The 15,367-nt window shown below is 34.8% G+C and overlaps 1 protein-coding gene across 5 annotated transcripts in view; it reads right to left on the bottom strand.

Annotated features, from left to right (window-relative positions):
• Positions 1-5,940: 5,940 nt before the first annotated feature.
• LOC119640103 (segmentation protein cap'n'collar) overlaps positions 5,941-15,367 on the bottom strand; it is a 90,854-nt gene continuing 81,427 nt past the window's right edge. For all 5 annotated transcript variants that reach the window (XM_038037927.1, XM_038037925.1, XM_038037924.1 and 2 more), the window contains 2 exons: positions 10,877-12,096; positions 5,941-10,063 (listed from right to left, as the gene is read on the bottom strand). In XM_038037927.1, coding sequence (XP_037893855.1) covers positions 9,599-10,063; positions 10,877-12,096 — 1,685 coding nt within the window. In that variant the 3' untranslated portion in view covers positions 5,941-9,598. The remainder of the gene's footprint in view (positions 10,064-10,876; positions 12,097-15,367) is intronic.

Here is a 15,367-nt window from a genome sequence, read left to right as displayed (position 1 = left end):
CGTTAATAAAATTCCTTGCAAATTAATGAAATTGTTTCCAAATATATATATTTTTGTACCACTTCCCATTACATGAAAATTCAATATCAATTTCATTTCCTCTTTCTCATCGATCGATAGTGCCATCTAAACCTTGCCCCCGAGTCATTTTAATCTCCCAAATTATTTTAAAATTTGTTTGTGATTGGGTTGATTGATATATTTTGAGTAAAATATTTGTTTTGAATGTATCGGGTATTTTGAGGGAAAGGAAAAATGTTTCATCTAAAGTTATCTAAAATTAAAAGTAAGAAATATTTATTTTACAATGAAGAAACGATAAAAGTGGTTTTGAAAAGTGGGTAATAGTTTTTAAATACTTCGTTCTCTGTTTGAATGAAAAGAAAATGTAACAAAAATGGATTTTGTCAACATTAGCTTCAAACATTTGCAAATGTTCCGTAGTCAAATTTAAAGCTGTAAAAATTTTAAACTGTTATACATACGTAACGTCTTGCTTTCATAAGAAAGCGTGTGCATTTGCTAGTTTTTAGACAAACTAGCGGAAAACAAGTGCATGCTTAGGGGTAATGCTTTGATCTTCGCAACACTGTTTTTGCAAACATGATCTCGTTTGCTTTAGGTAGCGGAAAGCCTTAATTAAAATTTACGCTTTTATAAAATTCTCTTCTTTTTTTTCTTTCGTTTTTGGGTTTAATAATCTTCTATTACTATAGCATTGCTTTTCGTTTTCAGCCAAAGTTTGCAACACTGTTTAACTTTCAAGAACTCAACAAACACAATTACACACACATACACAATTACACTTAACATGCTGGCTGCAGTTATTACGGCTGCTCGTTTTTTGTTACATTTTGGTACATAATTGTGACCAAAAATTACAACAATTTATTATTTGGACATATAAGCCACAAATCTATTGGCTTAGTCCATTTCTGTTCAACATACCAAGAAAAAAAAAAAATATAAAATTCTCTGCAAATTAATGAAACTGTTTTCAATTATATATAGTTTATATAGAAATAAAAAGTGTACGAAATTTGCTTTTTAATGAGTTATTTTTATTCAATTGAATAATACGTGCAAAAAAAAAAAATATTAAAAAGTTCTAAAGCAGCAATAGGCTGTTCATATTGTGCCTTATTTGCTATGACAAAATTGTTTTAAGAAAATCCTCAGAAATATGAATTACGCTAAAGGCTAGGCGTAAAGGTTTTTAACTTTTTTTTAAAGAAGGCCTTTGCTATAGCGTTTTGAAGTTTTTTTATAAATTCTTTGCAGGTATAATGGACGCTTACAATGGAAAAGGATAGGAAAGCATATGTGCGGGAGTCTAAGCGCAGTCCTCAACCAAAATTGCATTTTTTTCGCTTATTGTTGTTTTGTTCAAATGTACGTAAAGGTTTTAAGAAATGCGCAATTTAATAAGTTCGCTAACAAATGTTAGGAAAATTTCTTGCAAGGGCCTTGTGTTGTCATACGTCATTCGGATTGTGTTAATAATTTTTTCTCTACGTTCAAAATAAAAGATGTAAAACTCTTCCAGAAACTGTAATTAAACTTCAAAACGGTGTGATTGAAATAAATAAGAGGGGTAAGTAATATTCTTTATTGACATTTATTCAAATTCTTCATATAATCTTTAATATTTTTTATATATATATTTTAAAATTCAATATATTCATATAATTGCCATTCAAATCAAACTCGTATGGTAACATAAGCTTTGGAGGGGACTTGTAAAGGTTGATGAAAGTTTTATTAAGTCTTTTTCAAAGCAAAGTCCCTACTTTAGACTTTAGTACTTTGATCAAAGTTCTAAAGCGGCTTTTACGATATGTTACGCCCTCTTGTTGGCTGTTCGAAAAATTTCGAAATCCGCAAGCATACATTTAAAACATCACTATAAAGTGCTAAATAGAAGGCCAAACACATTATCATCCGATCAAGGAAACAAAAGTTTTCACCCGAACATTTTCACGCTTCGAAAACCTTTTAAAGTTGCTTTATGGGCATATATCGTATTATTGGCATTAGAGACCTCTTAAAATACATAATAAATACATTCTTGATTAGATTCTGCAAACTTTCGAAACAATTTAGCACGCAACGTGGAAAATGGGACATTTCTATAAACGCTCTAATAACAGCTAAGCATTTTTTGTTATTGATAAATCACAAGCCTTTTTTGTCAAAATTATCACATTTATCAAGGGACAACAATGACATAAAAGTGAACGATAGTGATATCCGATCGGATAAATTCACATTTTTTGAATAAAAGCATTTGTTTTGAAAGTATAGAAAACTTTGAGAGAAAGTAAAAGCATTTTATTTGAAGTTCTAAAAATTTAAGAGTAGGAAATATTTCAAATGCAAAAGTGGTAGAAATGGTCTTCGGTAACTGGATAATAATTTTCAAATGTTCCATTCTGCAAAGTAACTGACGCTTCTTTATAGCTTGCGCCTAAATATAGCCATTGATATATTGTCACTTCATAACGATTTTAAGGAAAATGAATTTTAAGCTAAACAGCTAAATGACGCACGGGACTTTTCTCTTAAGGTCGAAACAGCAACTAAGTTTAAAAAAGAATTTACTCTTAGAATAGGAAATAATTTATAAAAGATTTTAGCTTTTATTTTTTATTATATTCATTTTAAAATTGAAATTTTTATTTGAAATAATACATTTTAATAATGATAACAAAAAGCAATTAAAAATGTTATTGAGGGACATAGCTCATAATTAAATACCTTGCATCACTTCATTTAATACTGTTATTTATATAACGGCTCTTCAAAATAAGTGTTTATATGGGAAGTGATCGAAAGCTATCCATTCCGAGACATTTTCAATAACGCGAGTTCTTCGACCTAAATACGTCGTCCACAAATTTCATTAAAATATCTCAAAAAGCAAGTAAACAAGACGGACAGATGGGTGTACCTCAAGACCTTGTGGTGTTGCATATACCCGCACAAACTTGTGCCCTTCTGCGTTTGTAACACAAGTGGTGTGGTAACAAAAGATATCCGTTTTTTGATAAGAGACTTACGTCGTGCCGCTTGCATTTGTGAAGCTCGCGAATTTTTTGAGTTAATTTCAGGGCGCAGGTTCCTTAATAATCGTTAAGCGTTTAAAATTGCATATTTGGAAATAAACTGCAAATCGTAGTTTATCTTATGTTACATTATCATCCTGAATTAGGTTGAAATGTTTACTAAGGCAGTTGTGATTACAACTAATTCATTAGAATATCGCAGCTAATACACAGTTGCTTGAAACCACAATATTCATTGTGGAGCGACTACGATAGCTTTCATAGTTGTCTTAAAACCCTTTCATTGTTTTTTTTTAATTGCAACAAACGTCTGGTTGTGGTCGCCCTTTTTTCTCCGTTCACAAGCCTATTTTTTTTTGAATAGCATCCATAAAGGAAATTAAATGCTTTGGGAAAGAAGAACACGACAGCCTCGGCTTTTATATATAGGTGGTAATTGTACGTGTGTCAACTAGCAGGTGACGGTGATCTTTGCTTTTAGAAAACACAATACGAAATATTTTCGCAAGATTTCATAGTGACATCAACAAGATATTTAAACGTTCTTGCCTATTTGCTGGAGTGTGTAAAGTGTGGATCCCAAATATATTTATAGTAGATTTTGCATTAACTTGCTTCTTAATTGTTTTAAATATGATTTCGAAGCCTCATAAGAAAGAAGAGACTATTCGTCGTTAAACGCGAAGCGCTATAGGTTTTTATTGTTGCGCTTCGTTAACTAATCGGACCGCATACATCCGGAACTGCATTGGAAGTACTTAAAAATGTCCACTAAAAGGGGAAGAATAGGCTTTGCCCTCTAGCATTCAGCGAAAGACAAATTTTCAAATTTCAAAACAAGGCAATCAAGATTACACACGTGGCATTGGTGACTTAAAATACGCACTCGAACACACATACGTGCATCGGATGCGCAACTGAATTACCGAGTTTTACACTTGAGATGACGCTACTGACGCTAGGTATATACGAAGTTTTTACAGCTTGGTCGTCTGTGAACAATAAATAGCCGGCCGCGATACCAGCACATCGCACATCGTTCCTAAAAACGTAGATGTACAGAAACCAAACATGATAAATTGTTTTTCGTGCTTAATTTGAAATGTAGTGCTGCTACATCGATAGGCAATGGACGATAGGCAATGTATACGTTACAATATTTAAAAGCCAAATAGCCAAAGCATCGACTAGGCGAACTTGAATTTAACGGTAAAGCTAAATATCAACGGCGATTAGCGGAGTCAAATGGAAGGCGCGTATTTCGGTTTGCTTCTGCCGAATGCAACATTACCACCAGCAACTAACCTCACTTATGATGAGACATAATCGCATTAATCATGACATCGTGAGTGAGACGGAGTTCGAGAAACATTGGAAAGATTGAGTTAGCATGTGCAACAAAACGATGTATTATTATAAACGATGTGTTATTGTCTGTTTAAGTAGGACTTCCATTCTCACCTGAGACGATACTCAGAAAAAGGAAAGTAGATGGGGTCATCTTTCCCGCACGAACTTCTTCTTCTGCCTAAATGGTAAAGTAACATAATAGTTAATATGATGGACGGCAACAAGTTGAAAAGAAAACCGGAAAATTAGTTGCACAACATATCTACTTACACCTATCCCGAATAAGAGGACGCAGATCTCAAAAAGTGTACCTTCAGTAATTTTTTTCTTTTTATAAAGATATGCTAGTTCCCGTAGGTAGTAAGTTCTTGTTAATATATCTGCGAGCAAGACATAAGTAAGGCACGTACGAGTACAAGTTTCGATATCTTTTCAAATTACGCGAATGGTTTTTTAACAAACATAATATCCGAATTGTTCGCGCGAGCCGGTATTCGAGATATTTTGATCGAGTTTGGTACAGTGATGTTGTGCACCTTTTTCCTGCTTTCCACACAAAACTAAGAAATAAAATTTTTTTTATTTATTTCCTTTTATTTATTTTTTATATTTTTTATTTAATTTTATTTTATCATAGCTTTAAAATTAAAACAAAAAAACTTTTCTTTTTTTGCTGTTAAGATAAATATTTACAAAAATTTCTTATAGTTCGAAGGTTTTTAGGCGTTAATTACAAAAATAATAAGACAAATAATTTTTTTTTTTTTTTATAATAATGCGATAGATAAACTAAATAAAAGATAAACGTACGTATATCTATACAGCTATGTGTTTATAATTAAAATACTTTATAAACTAGTTTGTAGAATTACGTAATTAATATATGCAATAAGCAATAAACCCCGCGTCCCACCCGAAAAAAAAAAAAAATGAAAATGAAATGGAAAAGGAAACATTACTGAGAAGAAGCAGAAGGAGAATTCCTGACTAATTCGAAAGAAAATTTATGAGGGAGAGAGAAGAGTCGAAGAAAACGCCGCCATTTCATATTACAACTGTCGAGCGGTCCATGCACCCGGAGAAGAATCGATTTTATTTTAGTCTAAACTTTTTAGTGTTTAGAAAATATTAAGAAAAGAAAAAAAAATTAATGCAATATGTTATCACAATTAGTTATAAGTGTTTTCGTTTTTGACACACGAAACGGCAAACGATATAAATATTATTTTTAAAAAAAAAATCTCACAATAATAATCCGTTATCCAAAAAACCTTAACATATTCAAAGACCTAAGTTTGAAAAAGCCGGATTATATATATATATATATATATACGAATTAATATATAAAATTAAAAATATATTTACATATAAACACCCGTAAATAAAATGAAAAAAAAAAAAAAAAAAATACGGGCAGAAGCCGTATATACGTTTGTAGTACCCATCACGCAAGCAATCTTTCATCTTCAAAATCCATTAATAAAAAAAAAAAAAAGGAGAAAATTATTTTACATCAATATCTCTCTCGAAATTATGCAAAAGTTTATTTATTAACAGTTTAGTTGAATCATATTTTTCAAATTTTCTTCTTCTTAACGGTTTCAACAAAAAACTCAGCTGCCCCTTTACATTTTATAAAACATAGAACGAGAATACATTTTTCTTGTGCGTGGATTAAAATTTGCTTTCATTTTTCTTTTTCTTTTTTTTTTCAAGAAATTGCAGATTTTTCTTGAGGGAGGAGGAAAGTGGAGGAAAGTAAACTGTTGCCTAAAGTTTTACAAGCTCTCTGCCAATCAAACAAAATTGTCGGGAAAACTTTGCGAAGAGAGAATGGATCAACGTTGTTCATTAGCTCGATACAGATACATACAAAGACAGATAGTAAAATATAAGCTTTTTACTCTCTTAGCTACGTTTAAGCGTTCCTTCATCTCTTCGTAAAAGCTGTTCCTGCAGTTTATTGCACTGCCAGAGCTTGCACTATTTTACGCATCAGTTTGTTTCCCTCCATTTCTTTCCAAAAAAATCACCAATTTCTTTAGAAAAAAAGGGCGGAATTGGTAGCCTCATTAAAAGCAATTGTTTGGAGAAAACGGAGTTTTTAATTAAGTTTCGCCGCTTTTCCGATCTTCTTTGGTCTGCATTTTTTTTCTACTTTCCCTGTTTGTTAATTTAAAAATTCCCTGAAAAGTTCATAAAAATATACAGTGGAAGAGCATATCCTACTACATTTCTTTTTCCGGCCCCCGTTCCGGATGGCTTGAAGAAATTTCATCAGGAGCTCTATCGAGAAAGCTTGAATACAATATGAATATATCTCAAGAAATGAGCGATAGCAGTAAGCACGCCGGAAACGGGCAAGTGTTGGTGTTTTCCTTCCAAATGATTGCAGTTTACGATCATTCCGCGGTAATTTTGTCGCTCTTACCGTATTTTATTAATAATGCAACAGAAATTAGCGGAATAGAAGTTTTTCCATTTTTATTGGGTAAGCGGATAGTGTAAATGTGCTAAAATGTTGCACTTTTCCTTCGAAACGGTTGCAATTTGTGATTATTCCACGATAATTTTGTCGCTCCGAACTTATTTTATTATTAATGGAACAAAAATTGTCTACAGACAACGGAATAGAAGTTATTTCGTCGTTATTAGATAAGTGCATAGTGTAAATACGCTAAAGTTTTAGTGTTTTTGTTATTTTTGTGATTTTATTGTTTCATACTTGTCTTTGTAAAGAGACACCAACACATTGGCTACAGAGTGATAGTTGTTATATAATACAGGCGGTCTATGCGTTCGGACCTTTCTCTGTGAGAAAAAAATCTATTCTAATTGTGTCACTTTGTGTGTATAGCTGCATTGCAGCTATTAGACTATAGGATTACTTTTTTGACCGAAGTTGGGAAAAGTTCAATTTTAAGATGAGCGACTTAACCGCCTTAGGGAAACATGAGACGAATTATATCGGTTCTTTAATATATGTCACGTGAAGAGACAGTATGGATGTGTCTACTTTAATCCACATTTCTGATGTACATTGTCATTGATGCAACGACGGGTTTTCGAACCTATGGAGTTTCTTACAACATCTTTAAGATTATTGAACACTATTGATTGATTATTGAAGATTATTATGATAACATATAAAATACGGGGGTTGCATCTCCGTGAACGGACGAAGCACTCTTCTTGGGCAAACAATGCAGTAGAATTATTGGAAAAGTTGGCCGACTTGCCTTTCCCTTCACAGTCTGCGGGATATAAAAACCCAAGGCTTGCTTCGACAATGAATCCCGTCATGTAATGTTTACAACAAACTGGATTTTTGAAAATGTTGCATGGCAGACGTCTCAAGGATTTGAACGACGACGTAAACATACATGTTTCGTATTCTTCTTTCCGTTTTCTCGATCTAATAACACAATTTAAATACTTAAACATTAAACATTTAACAGATTTCATATATAATTTTAACTAAAGATGTATATTTACATTAATAATAATAAAAAACTTAATAAAAAACTTAATAAAAAGGAAAATGTGATTATTTTAAAATCAGCATACGCCAACACTAAAGATCAGCATATTTTATATTTTGTTTCTTATTATTTTGTATTTAGTTTATTTAACTTTGGTTTTAAGTACTTAAATATTTTCAGATCGAAAGCAGGAAAGAGTACGAAACATGCAAGCATGTCAACGTTCTCCAAGGGCTTTTCTCATGCAAAGAATGCAGTGAAAATCTAATCGAGGCGATGCATTTGTAAACATTGCATGAGGAATTTATCGTCGAAGCAAGCCTTTCATTGCATGACGGGAGTTATCGTCGAAGTACACTTTGGGACTAAGAAGCAACGGAACAAAGAAGATCAGCGGGAAAGCTTTGATTCAAAAGCAAGCAGCAGTAGGGAGAGTGTTAAGCGCTGTAATATCTCATGTACACGGATTGAAAGGGAAATTGCAAAACGTTACATAAAATGCCAAGGGAAGCGAACATGTCACATATTATAGAGCAATATACTATAGCTTCTATAGGAATAATTTTTAAAATTTTGATAATTGCCTCGGTTAGAAAGAAAAACTCAGCTTCTCATCATTGACAAGCATTCTCTATTCGGGATCCCCTATTCGGGATTCTCTATTCTGGATGCGTGCCAACAATGAGAATCTGAGTTTTCTTTCTAGTTAATAAATAATTGCTATAATTATAAATGTAGTCTCTCTGGAAGCTATAATTGGCTAATAACCCAATATGATGTGAGACGCTCGATTCCCTTGGCATTTTATGTGAACGCCTTAGAGACAAACCAAGCAAACTTAAATGAATATTTCTTTTCGAACATCGAGGCTCCATTTTCAAGCCTCGAGAACTAAACTCTTACTTTTCTGTAAATATCTGCCGTTGATTATGTAAAATAAGGTTGTTGCTTGCTAAGCAATAATCTTTCAATTTCTTATTTTTTCCTTAAGGGTGATGGGTTTGTTTTTTTTTCGAATTTTCATTAAACATTATTTTGTAAGGATTGTTGTTGTTGTTGTTGCTGCTGTTACGAGAACAATAAGTCTTACTTTAATTAACCTGAATTATATAATGATTTTAATGCCCTTTTCATATATATATTAAAATTAAAATGGTAGAGAGCAGATTTTCAAGCTCACATCTCCACCCCTCCTCGCCCTAAATTAATTGTGTCGAGCTATAGCTGAAAGCACATCAACAAAAGATATAAACTAGGGAGAAAGGGAGGAGGAGTTTTTTTTTATACACTTGATTTGCATTAAACGAAAATAAAAAATGCGAAATAATATTGGACAGTAAACACAGAATACGCCGCATTTCTCTGCAGGCAACAAAAAAAATATATATCGTTGTCGTTTATCAATTTAAAAATTCAATTTTTGCACTTTAAAGGCTTGTTATTACGACAGTCTGGCGATAGAGCTTGAGAAAAAACTCTCTAACCGTAACACTGATGTTCATAATGTTGGCGACGACATTGTATGTAATGATGACGATGATGATGGTGATAATTTTGATGATAATTTTCTATTGGATAATGATAATGTTCAGAATAATGTTGTGGTCTTTGCTGCGTCCATATGTCGGTCACAGGTTCGAGCGCAGAGTGCGAAGAATGCAGCCGAAAAAAATGCATTGCACAATGCTGCCACCATAAATTTCAATCTTTTTGCGGTTGGTGATAATGACCACCCCCACCAGCTCCGCTAATACCGTTGCCGGTAGTTTGCGTCGATTGTTGAGTTTGTGCTACTGTCCCCGTAGCTGTCACTTGATTTTGTTGCGTTTGATGATGAGGATGGATATGATGCTGCTGCTGCTGCTGCTGCTGCTGTAAGTGGTTATGGGCCATCGTTACCTGCGTTGTATGCTGTTGCTGATGATGCGTATTTGTAGCCGACATTGAAGTTTGTATTTGGTGTGGCGCTAAGATACTGTTGTTGTTGTTGTTATTTGCACTCACCGTTGAAGACAATATGCCACTATTAACGTTCATGTTAGTCAAAGCTTCATTTTTATTATTGCTGCTAGTATCCCGTGGTAGCAAATAGATCGATCCATCCGATGCTTGCTGTAAACTGTACTCTGACGTTGAACAAGGATTACCATCTGCATCACGCAAGTACTAAAAAGCAAAAGAAATGACATTGAAGTTTAACAAAATCATTTAAGCCAATTTAAAATCAATATACGACGATCTTAGTATTTCGATGGACTACAAAGGAAACCCATCATTAGTAGACCAAAACCTCAATCGTTAGTCAACCTTTTCTAAGCGTCTTAATGCTCTTAACAAAAATCTCAGCGCCCTCTCAGGCCGTACATCAAAATTCGTTTTAGGAAATCTACCTTCGTGTTTTTAATGCGCAACATTTTCCTAGCGTTCCTAACACTTGCTCAAGGTGAATGTTCGCCTCAGGTTTGATGTCTGCTTGAACTTCCTAAGATCATCGTAGAATCATTCCTAGATAGTCGAACTCCTTCAAAACCAACGTGGAAGGCTTCTTAGGTAGCATTTAAGACTATTTCGATTACCTAGGTTATCTAGAGTTCTCTTACACTTTTTTTCCTAGAAAGTTTGGCTTTTTTTGCGTTTATTAATCTACAATTCCAAGGGTAATTTTTCTGTTTTTTTTCGTTTTGCCGTACAATCTGTGAATATTGCTATTTACTGAGTCGTTTTGTTACACTAGAACCGAAATTGCAGCTTTTCAACATCAGAACTATTAAAACGATTCTATTATTACAGTATATACTACGGACAACTTGAATTGATTGAACTCTGATTAACTGAATTGAGACACAATTAATTAAGCCAATATAATTTCTATTATGAGCATCAATTAATGCGAATTAGTAATAATTAAATATTCGATAAATTTCTTAATTAATATCATCTATTTAATTTAATTTAATAATAAATTTTAGATTTTCTTACTTGGAAAATATGCCGATGCAGTGCACTGAATTTGTTGGAAACTCTTTTGTGTTCCGTTAAGAAGCGGTCTCGCTGTTGTTGGAGCTCGTCTTTTCGACGACGTACTTGTTTCACTTCGTCTTCCAACGACAAGATTTGATCCAATTTCCGTTTGCGACAGTTTTGAGCGGCGACTTTATTTTTACCGCGTCTTCTTATGTCACGTATCAGTGATAATTGATTTTCACTTAAATCATATTTGGAGAGACGTTCATTGAATTCGTCCATTGGCAGGTTGATAATATCCGGTACTGGTATGGGAATGTTCATCGCTCGTGCTCGCTTCTCGTCGCGCGTCATGTAGACATCGTCTTCGCCACCGCTGCCACTGCTATTCGTCGATTTTATTGATTTAATCGATGTCGATGACGAAATAGATTTCTTATCGCGCACTTGAGGACGGGGTATAGAGCCGGAGCCTTGCGGCAAAGTATAAGTATGATTATGTTGTATAAGTTCCTGCGGAGTACGGGGTGGCCGTAAAGAAAAATCAAGTGAATAAGCACCACCGCCATACGAATGATGCTCCTTGTTCGTTAATATTGGAGCTATTGCCCCGCTTTCAATCCCGTTGCCCATATTTTGATGTAGACCAGCTACTGCAGGTGGATACGGTTCATACTCATATTTAATGGACTGAGCAGGGCCATGAAGTACACCAGCATTCGCGTTAGCGGCCGAAGAAGCAGTGGCAACTGCTGCTACATTTGAGCCAGGAGGCTGTTCATTCAAAAAACGTTTTCCAAACATATGATGCTTCTTTTGAGCAACGGGTGGTTGGCGGGTGCCATCATGCAGACGACTGTTCGTTGTTGAACTATTATAACTGTAATCATATGGCCCGCCATACTTTCCTGGATGATAATCTTGAGCCGAATCACTGCCTTCACCCCACTCTCCATCGGATAATGAGGATACGCGCTCCGAGCCCATTGAGCTTACTGCGCTGTCGCTAGACGCATCCAGGCGATCGCCACTTGTTTGTCCACTACCGGTAACCATCAATTCAGATGTCATTGTAGCCGCTCCACCCGGAGCAGCATTAACGTTATTACCACTCATCGATAAACCGCTAGAGGAAACCGGCCCAGCACCAGTAGCACTGGCATGACCTCCCGAAAGTCCCAAAACTGAAGAATTATTGCTTGTGCTATTATTCACATCCACCATACGACAAAAATCTAAAATAAAAACCAAGTTACGGAAGCTAGTAGTAGTGAGAACAGGAAAAACGTTCGTTAAATCTTACTAACTGACCCTAAGCGACTTGACACGAATTTTCCAAAAAAACAAAATTTATGGCAGAAAAAAGTCCGTCGTAATGCGTTTAAGGGAAAAAAGATGCAATTCGCTACAAGTGCGATGGTAAACAAGTTCGCGGCAGCATTTTTCTAATTAATACTGAGCCGATTTTTTTACTTTGCGGAGTAAACTGAAAGGTGGCAAAACTCCCAACTTTGGCGGATAAGAAGCATGTATTAGATATCAGTTTGCAAAATTTGAAGAAACTATTGCAGCCGAGCCGTTCAGAGAACCCGTTCTTTGAGGTAAATTTTTTTGGCTCTGGGGCGCTTTACACGTGCTACCCTACTACTCACTACTACTACCTGCCATTACCTACGTGTTATGAGAGAAACACAACTGGTATATACTTACATACGCCCTATGTAATGATATGTTTAATTCGACTGATTACTCGGTCGGTCCGTTCGTATAATATACGAATAAAAATTGAATTTGAGCGACAAGCAATTCCATTAGGTGTCTGAGCTGACTGCAATATTCCTACGTTTTACAATTTTTTTTTTTTTTCGCTTATTTACTTTGATCTCTTGTTTCGACATATTCCGTGCTCCTCTAGCATCGCTATTTCCTTTTTTAAGGCAATAGTAGTCGTGCGTCTTTTAATGATAGAATATTCTTATACTAACTATCTTTAAGGCACAAAAATATACTAAAATTGTCACGTCGTTGACAACGACGCAATACTGCAAAGGGTTAATTAATAGGCCTATCTTCCTTCGTAGCATTAAAAAAAAATTTCAACTTATGTCTTATTTAAAAAGCATCGGCATCAGTTTATTTCTCGACAGTATTTGCTTAAACATAAGCTGTCTCTTTCTTTCTTTAGATAATTAGACAAGCAACACTGTTCACAACAGACTTGGCTCAAGCAAAAACCTTGCTCGGGCTGCAGAAAGAATAGTCACATAAGAGCTTTAAAAATGACGACATACTATGGTTTATAAAAGCCATGAATCATGATAGCGCTACGCGATCATGGTATATCATAATAAATTTAAACAATTTCGATTTAATTTTAAATAAAAAGCAACTTGGATTTTGCGCGAACTCTATAATGACTGACAGCAATCACTCGCCGCCTTCTTGCTTGCTGGATGGGGCAAAGGGGTGAGCTTTTTCCAACGTAACAGTACAGATTGCAATCATCTAAAATATGCGGGTGCTTAACGTTCATAACTTCATATTTGGCCCATAACATCTATAAGCCCTTACATATATGTTCATGCGTTTCGAGTGAATTTATGTCTGTGTGGAAACAATAGATAGTTGCGACTTTTGCAAGACTTCTAAGTTACGTTCCTCTTCTTTCGTAACACCCGAAACTTCTTCCTCATCATAATAAAAGCCATAGCGGATGCTTAGTGAAGAATCGTTTGCGTCCAGCTCAGGAAGGGTTATAGTAAAGGGTCTACAGATTTTAACTGTTGATTTCCTTGCAGTTCGTTAGCCAAGCACCTTAATCGAAACAGGGCAAGATTAGCTGCTCTTCTGAGTGAAGATTTGGCGGCACACTTCCTCCGCTTTTCTGCCGTTAGCTTACTTAGTTCATTGTTTGTTGTCTTTATTGTTTTCCTGAGGAACAGAGTGCGAACGAGTTTATTGAAATGCCTAATATTCCTTGTGATCCTCGCGAGGAAAAGTTCTTCTATCAAGGGGAAAAAAAGAGAAGTTCTTTTAAGCGAGAAGGGAGTGCGTCCTTTTTATCTCTCTAAGTTGTTCAGTGTTCTATTCCGTCTCATTTTCAGGTTTTATTTAGAAACAAACCTCTCTGTCCTCTGTCCTCTGTCCTGACCTCTTGTCAATGTTGGAACACAGTTTGTGTAAAGACGATCGCAGTCTCGAAAGAAGCACTTTATCTAATAGACCACTCCCCGCCTTCGACCAGGCATTATTTCCTCTAAAATACAAATTTTTTGATTCTTGGTTCAAAAGGCCCATTAGTATCGATCGAAAAGACTGCGAATTTTTCGAAATGTGTGTTTGCCGTATTTTGTTCATAATAGAACTTAATAGACTTGTTTGAATATCCGAATAATAAAAACAAATCGATGCACAAATGTGTCTTGGGAGAAAGATTGCTGATAAAAAGAAGAAGACAACAACAACAGGTAGTTGATGCATATGGATAACGACTAAGTGTATGCAGACGTTAGACGCAAGGCAAGTTTTTATTACCTAAAGAATTCTATGTATTTAATGAGTGGGATGCTCGACGAAACTATATTTTTAGTTATTCATTTTGTTTGTATAACAATCACGCATTCATAAACAAATATTTCACTTTATTTAAAACGAAGGCAAAAAAAAAACATTTAATTACGAAATTAATTTCGTATTCAAGAAATGATTCAGCAATTTAAAAATAGTAAACAGCGCAAAAACAGAAAAAAATAAAAGAAAAAAAAGGAGAAACAACAAAATTCTTGGTTTAATTAATTTATGTGTGAGGCATATTTTACGATACGTCTAACTACCACTTAGCTGGTTACTATATATATTGGAGAGCCAACAACAATTTAGTGAAAAAGAGGGAGACGAAAAGAACGAGAGGGATAAGAAAGAAAAAGACTCGTCGTGTGCGTCTTTCTGTGTGTGCATGTATCGATGTGTGCATGTGTGCATTACTCACAAATGGTTTCGTTCAAATCTCATATTACTCAATAATTATAACGTAAATAAGGTATAGGGGTGTATATAAGAATGGATGTATGTGATGTGCGCGTGTAAAATAAATAGCAAGAGATTAGAATCAACTATGAGCGAATCTTGAATGCATGCTACCCAGCGAGTATTTTACTGCTCAACTAATGAGAGACGATAAGGAAGATTTACTTCCGGTTCGACTCTTGTGAAGCTAGCTAATCTCATTCCAATTTTACCCCTAAAAAAAGTCATGTGTTATTATTATTTTCCTTTTATAATTCTTTTCGGCGCTTTTATGGACGAATCATGTTTGGTCCTGAATTTATGATCCAGTGAACTAGACGTTAATAAAATGGTTACATATATCTCTGGTATAGCATGTTTCTTCTTCTTTTTCAATAGAACATTTTATATAAGATTTCCAATTCACTTTACCCTTAGGTTCCGCCTGAGTGGCCGAGTAGGCAAGAGTCTCGACTGGCAACTCAATGGTCGTGGGTTCAA

Source organism: Glossina fuscipes, unplaced genomic scaffold (genome assembly GCF_014805625.2).
Source record: "Glossina fuscipes isolate IAEA_lab_2018 unplaced genomic scaffold, Yale_Gfus_2 115, whole genome shotgun sequence".
Classification (NCBI taxonomy): Eukaryota; Metazoa; Arthropoda; class Insecta; order Diptera; family Glossinidae; genus Glossina; species Glossina fuscipes.
Note: the sequence above shows the minus strand (reverse complement) of the source record. Positions and strands in the feature narration are given on the sequence as shown.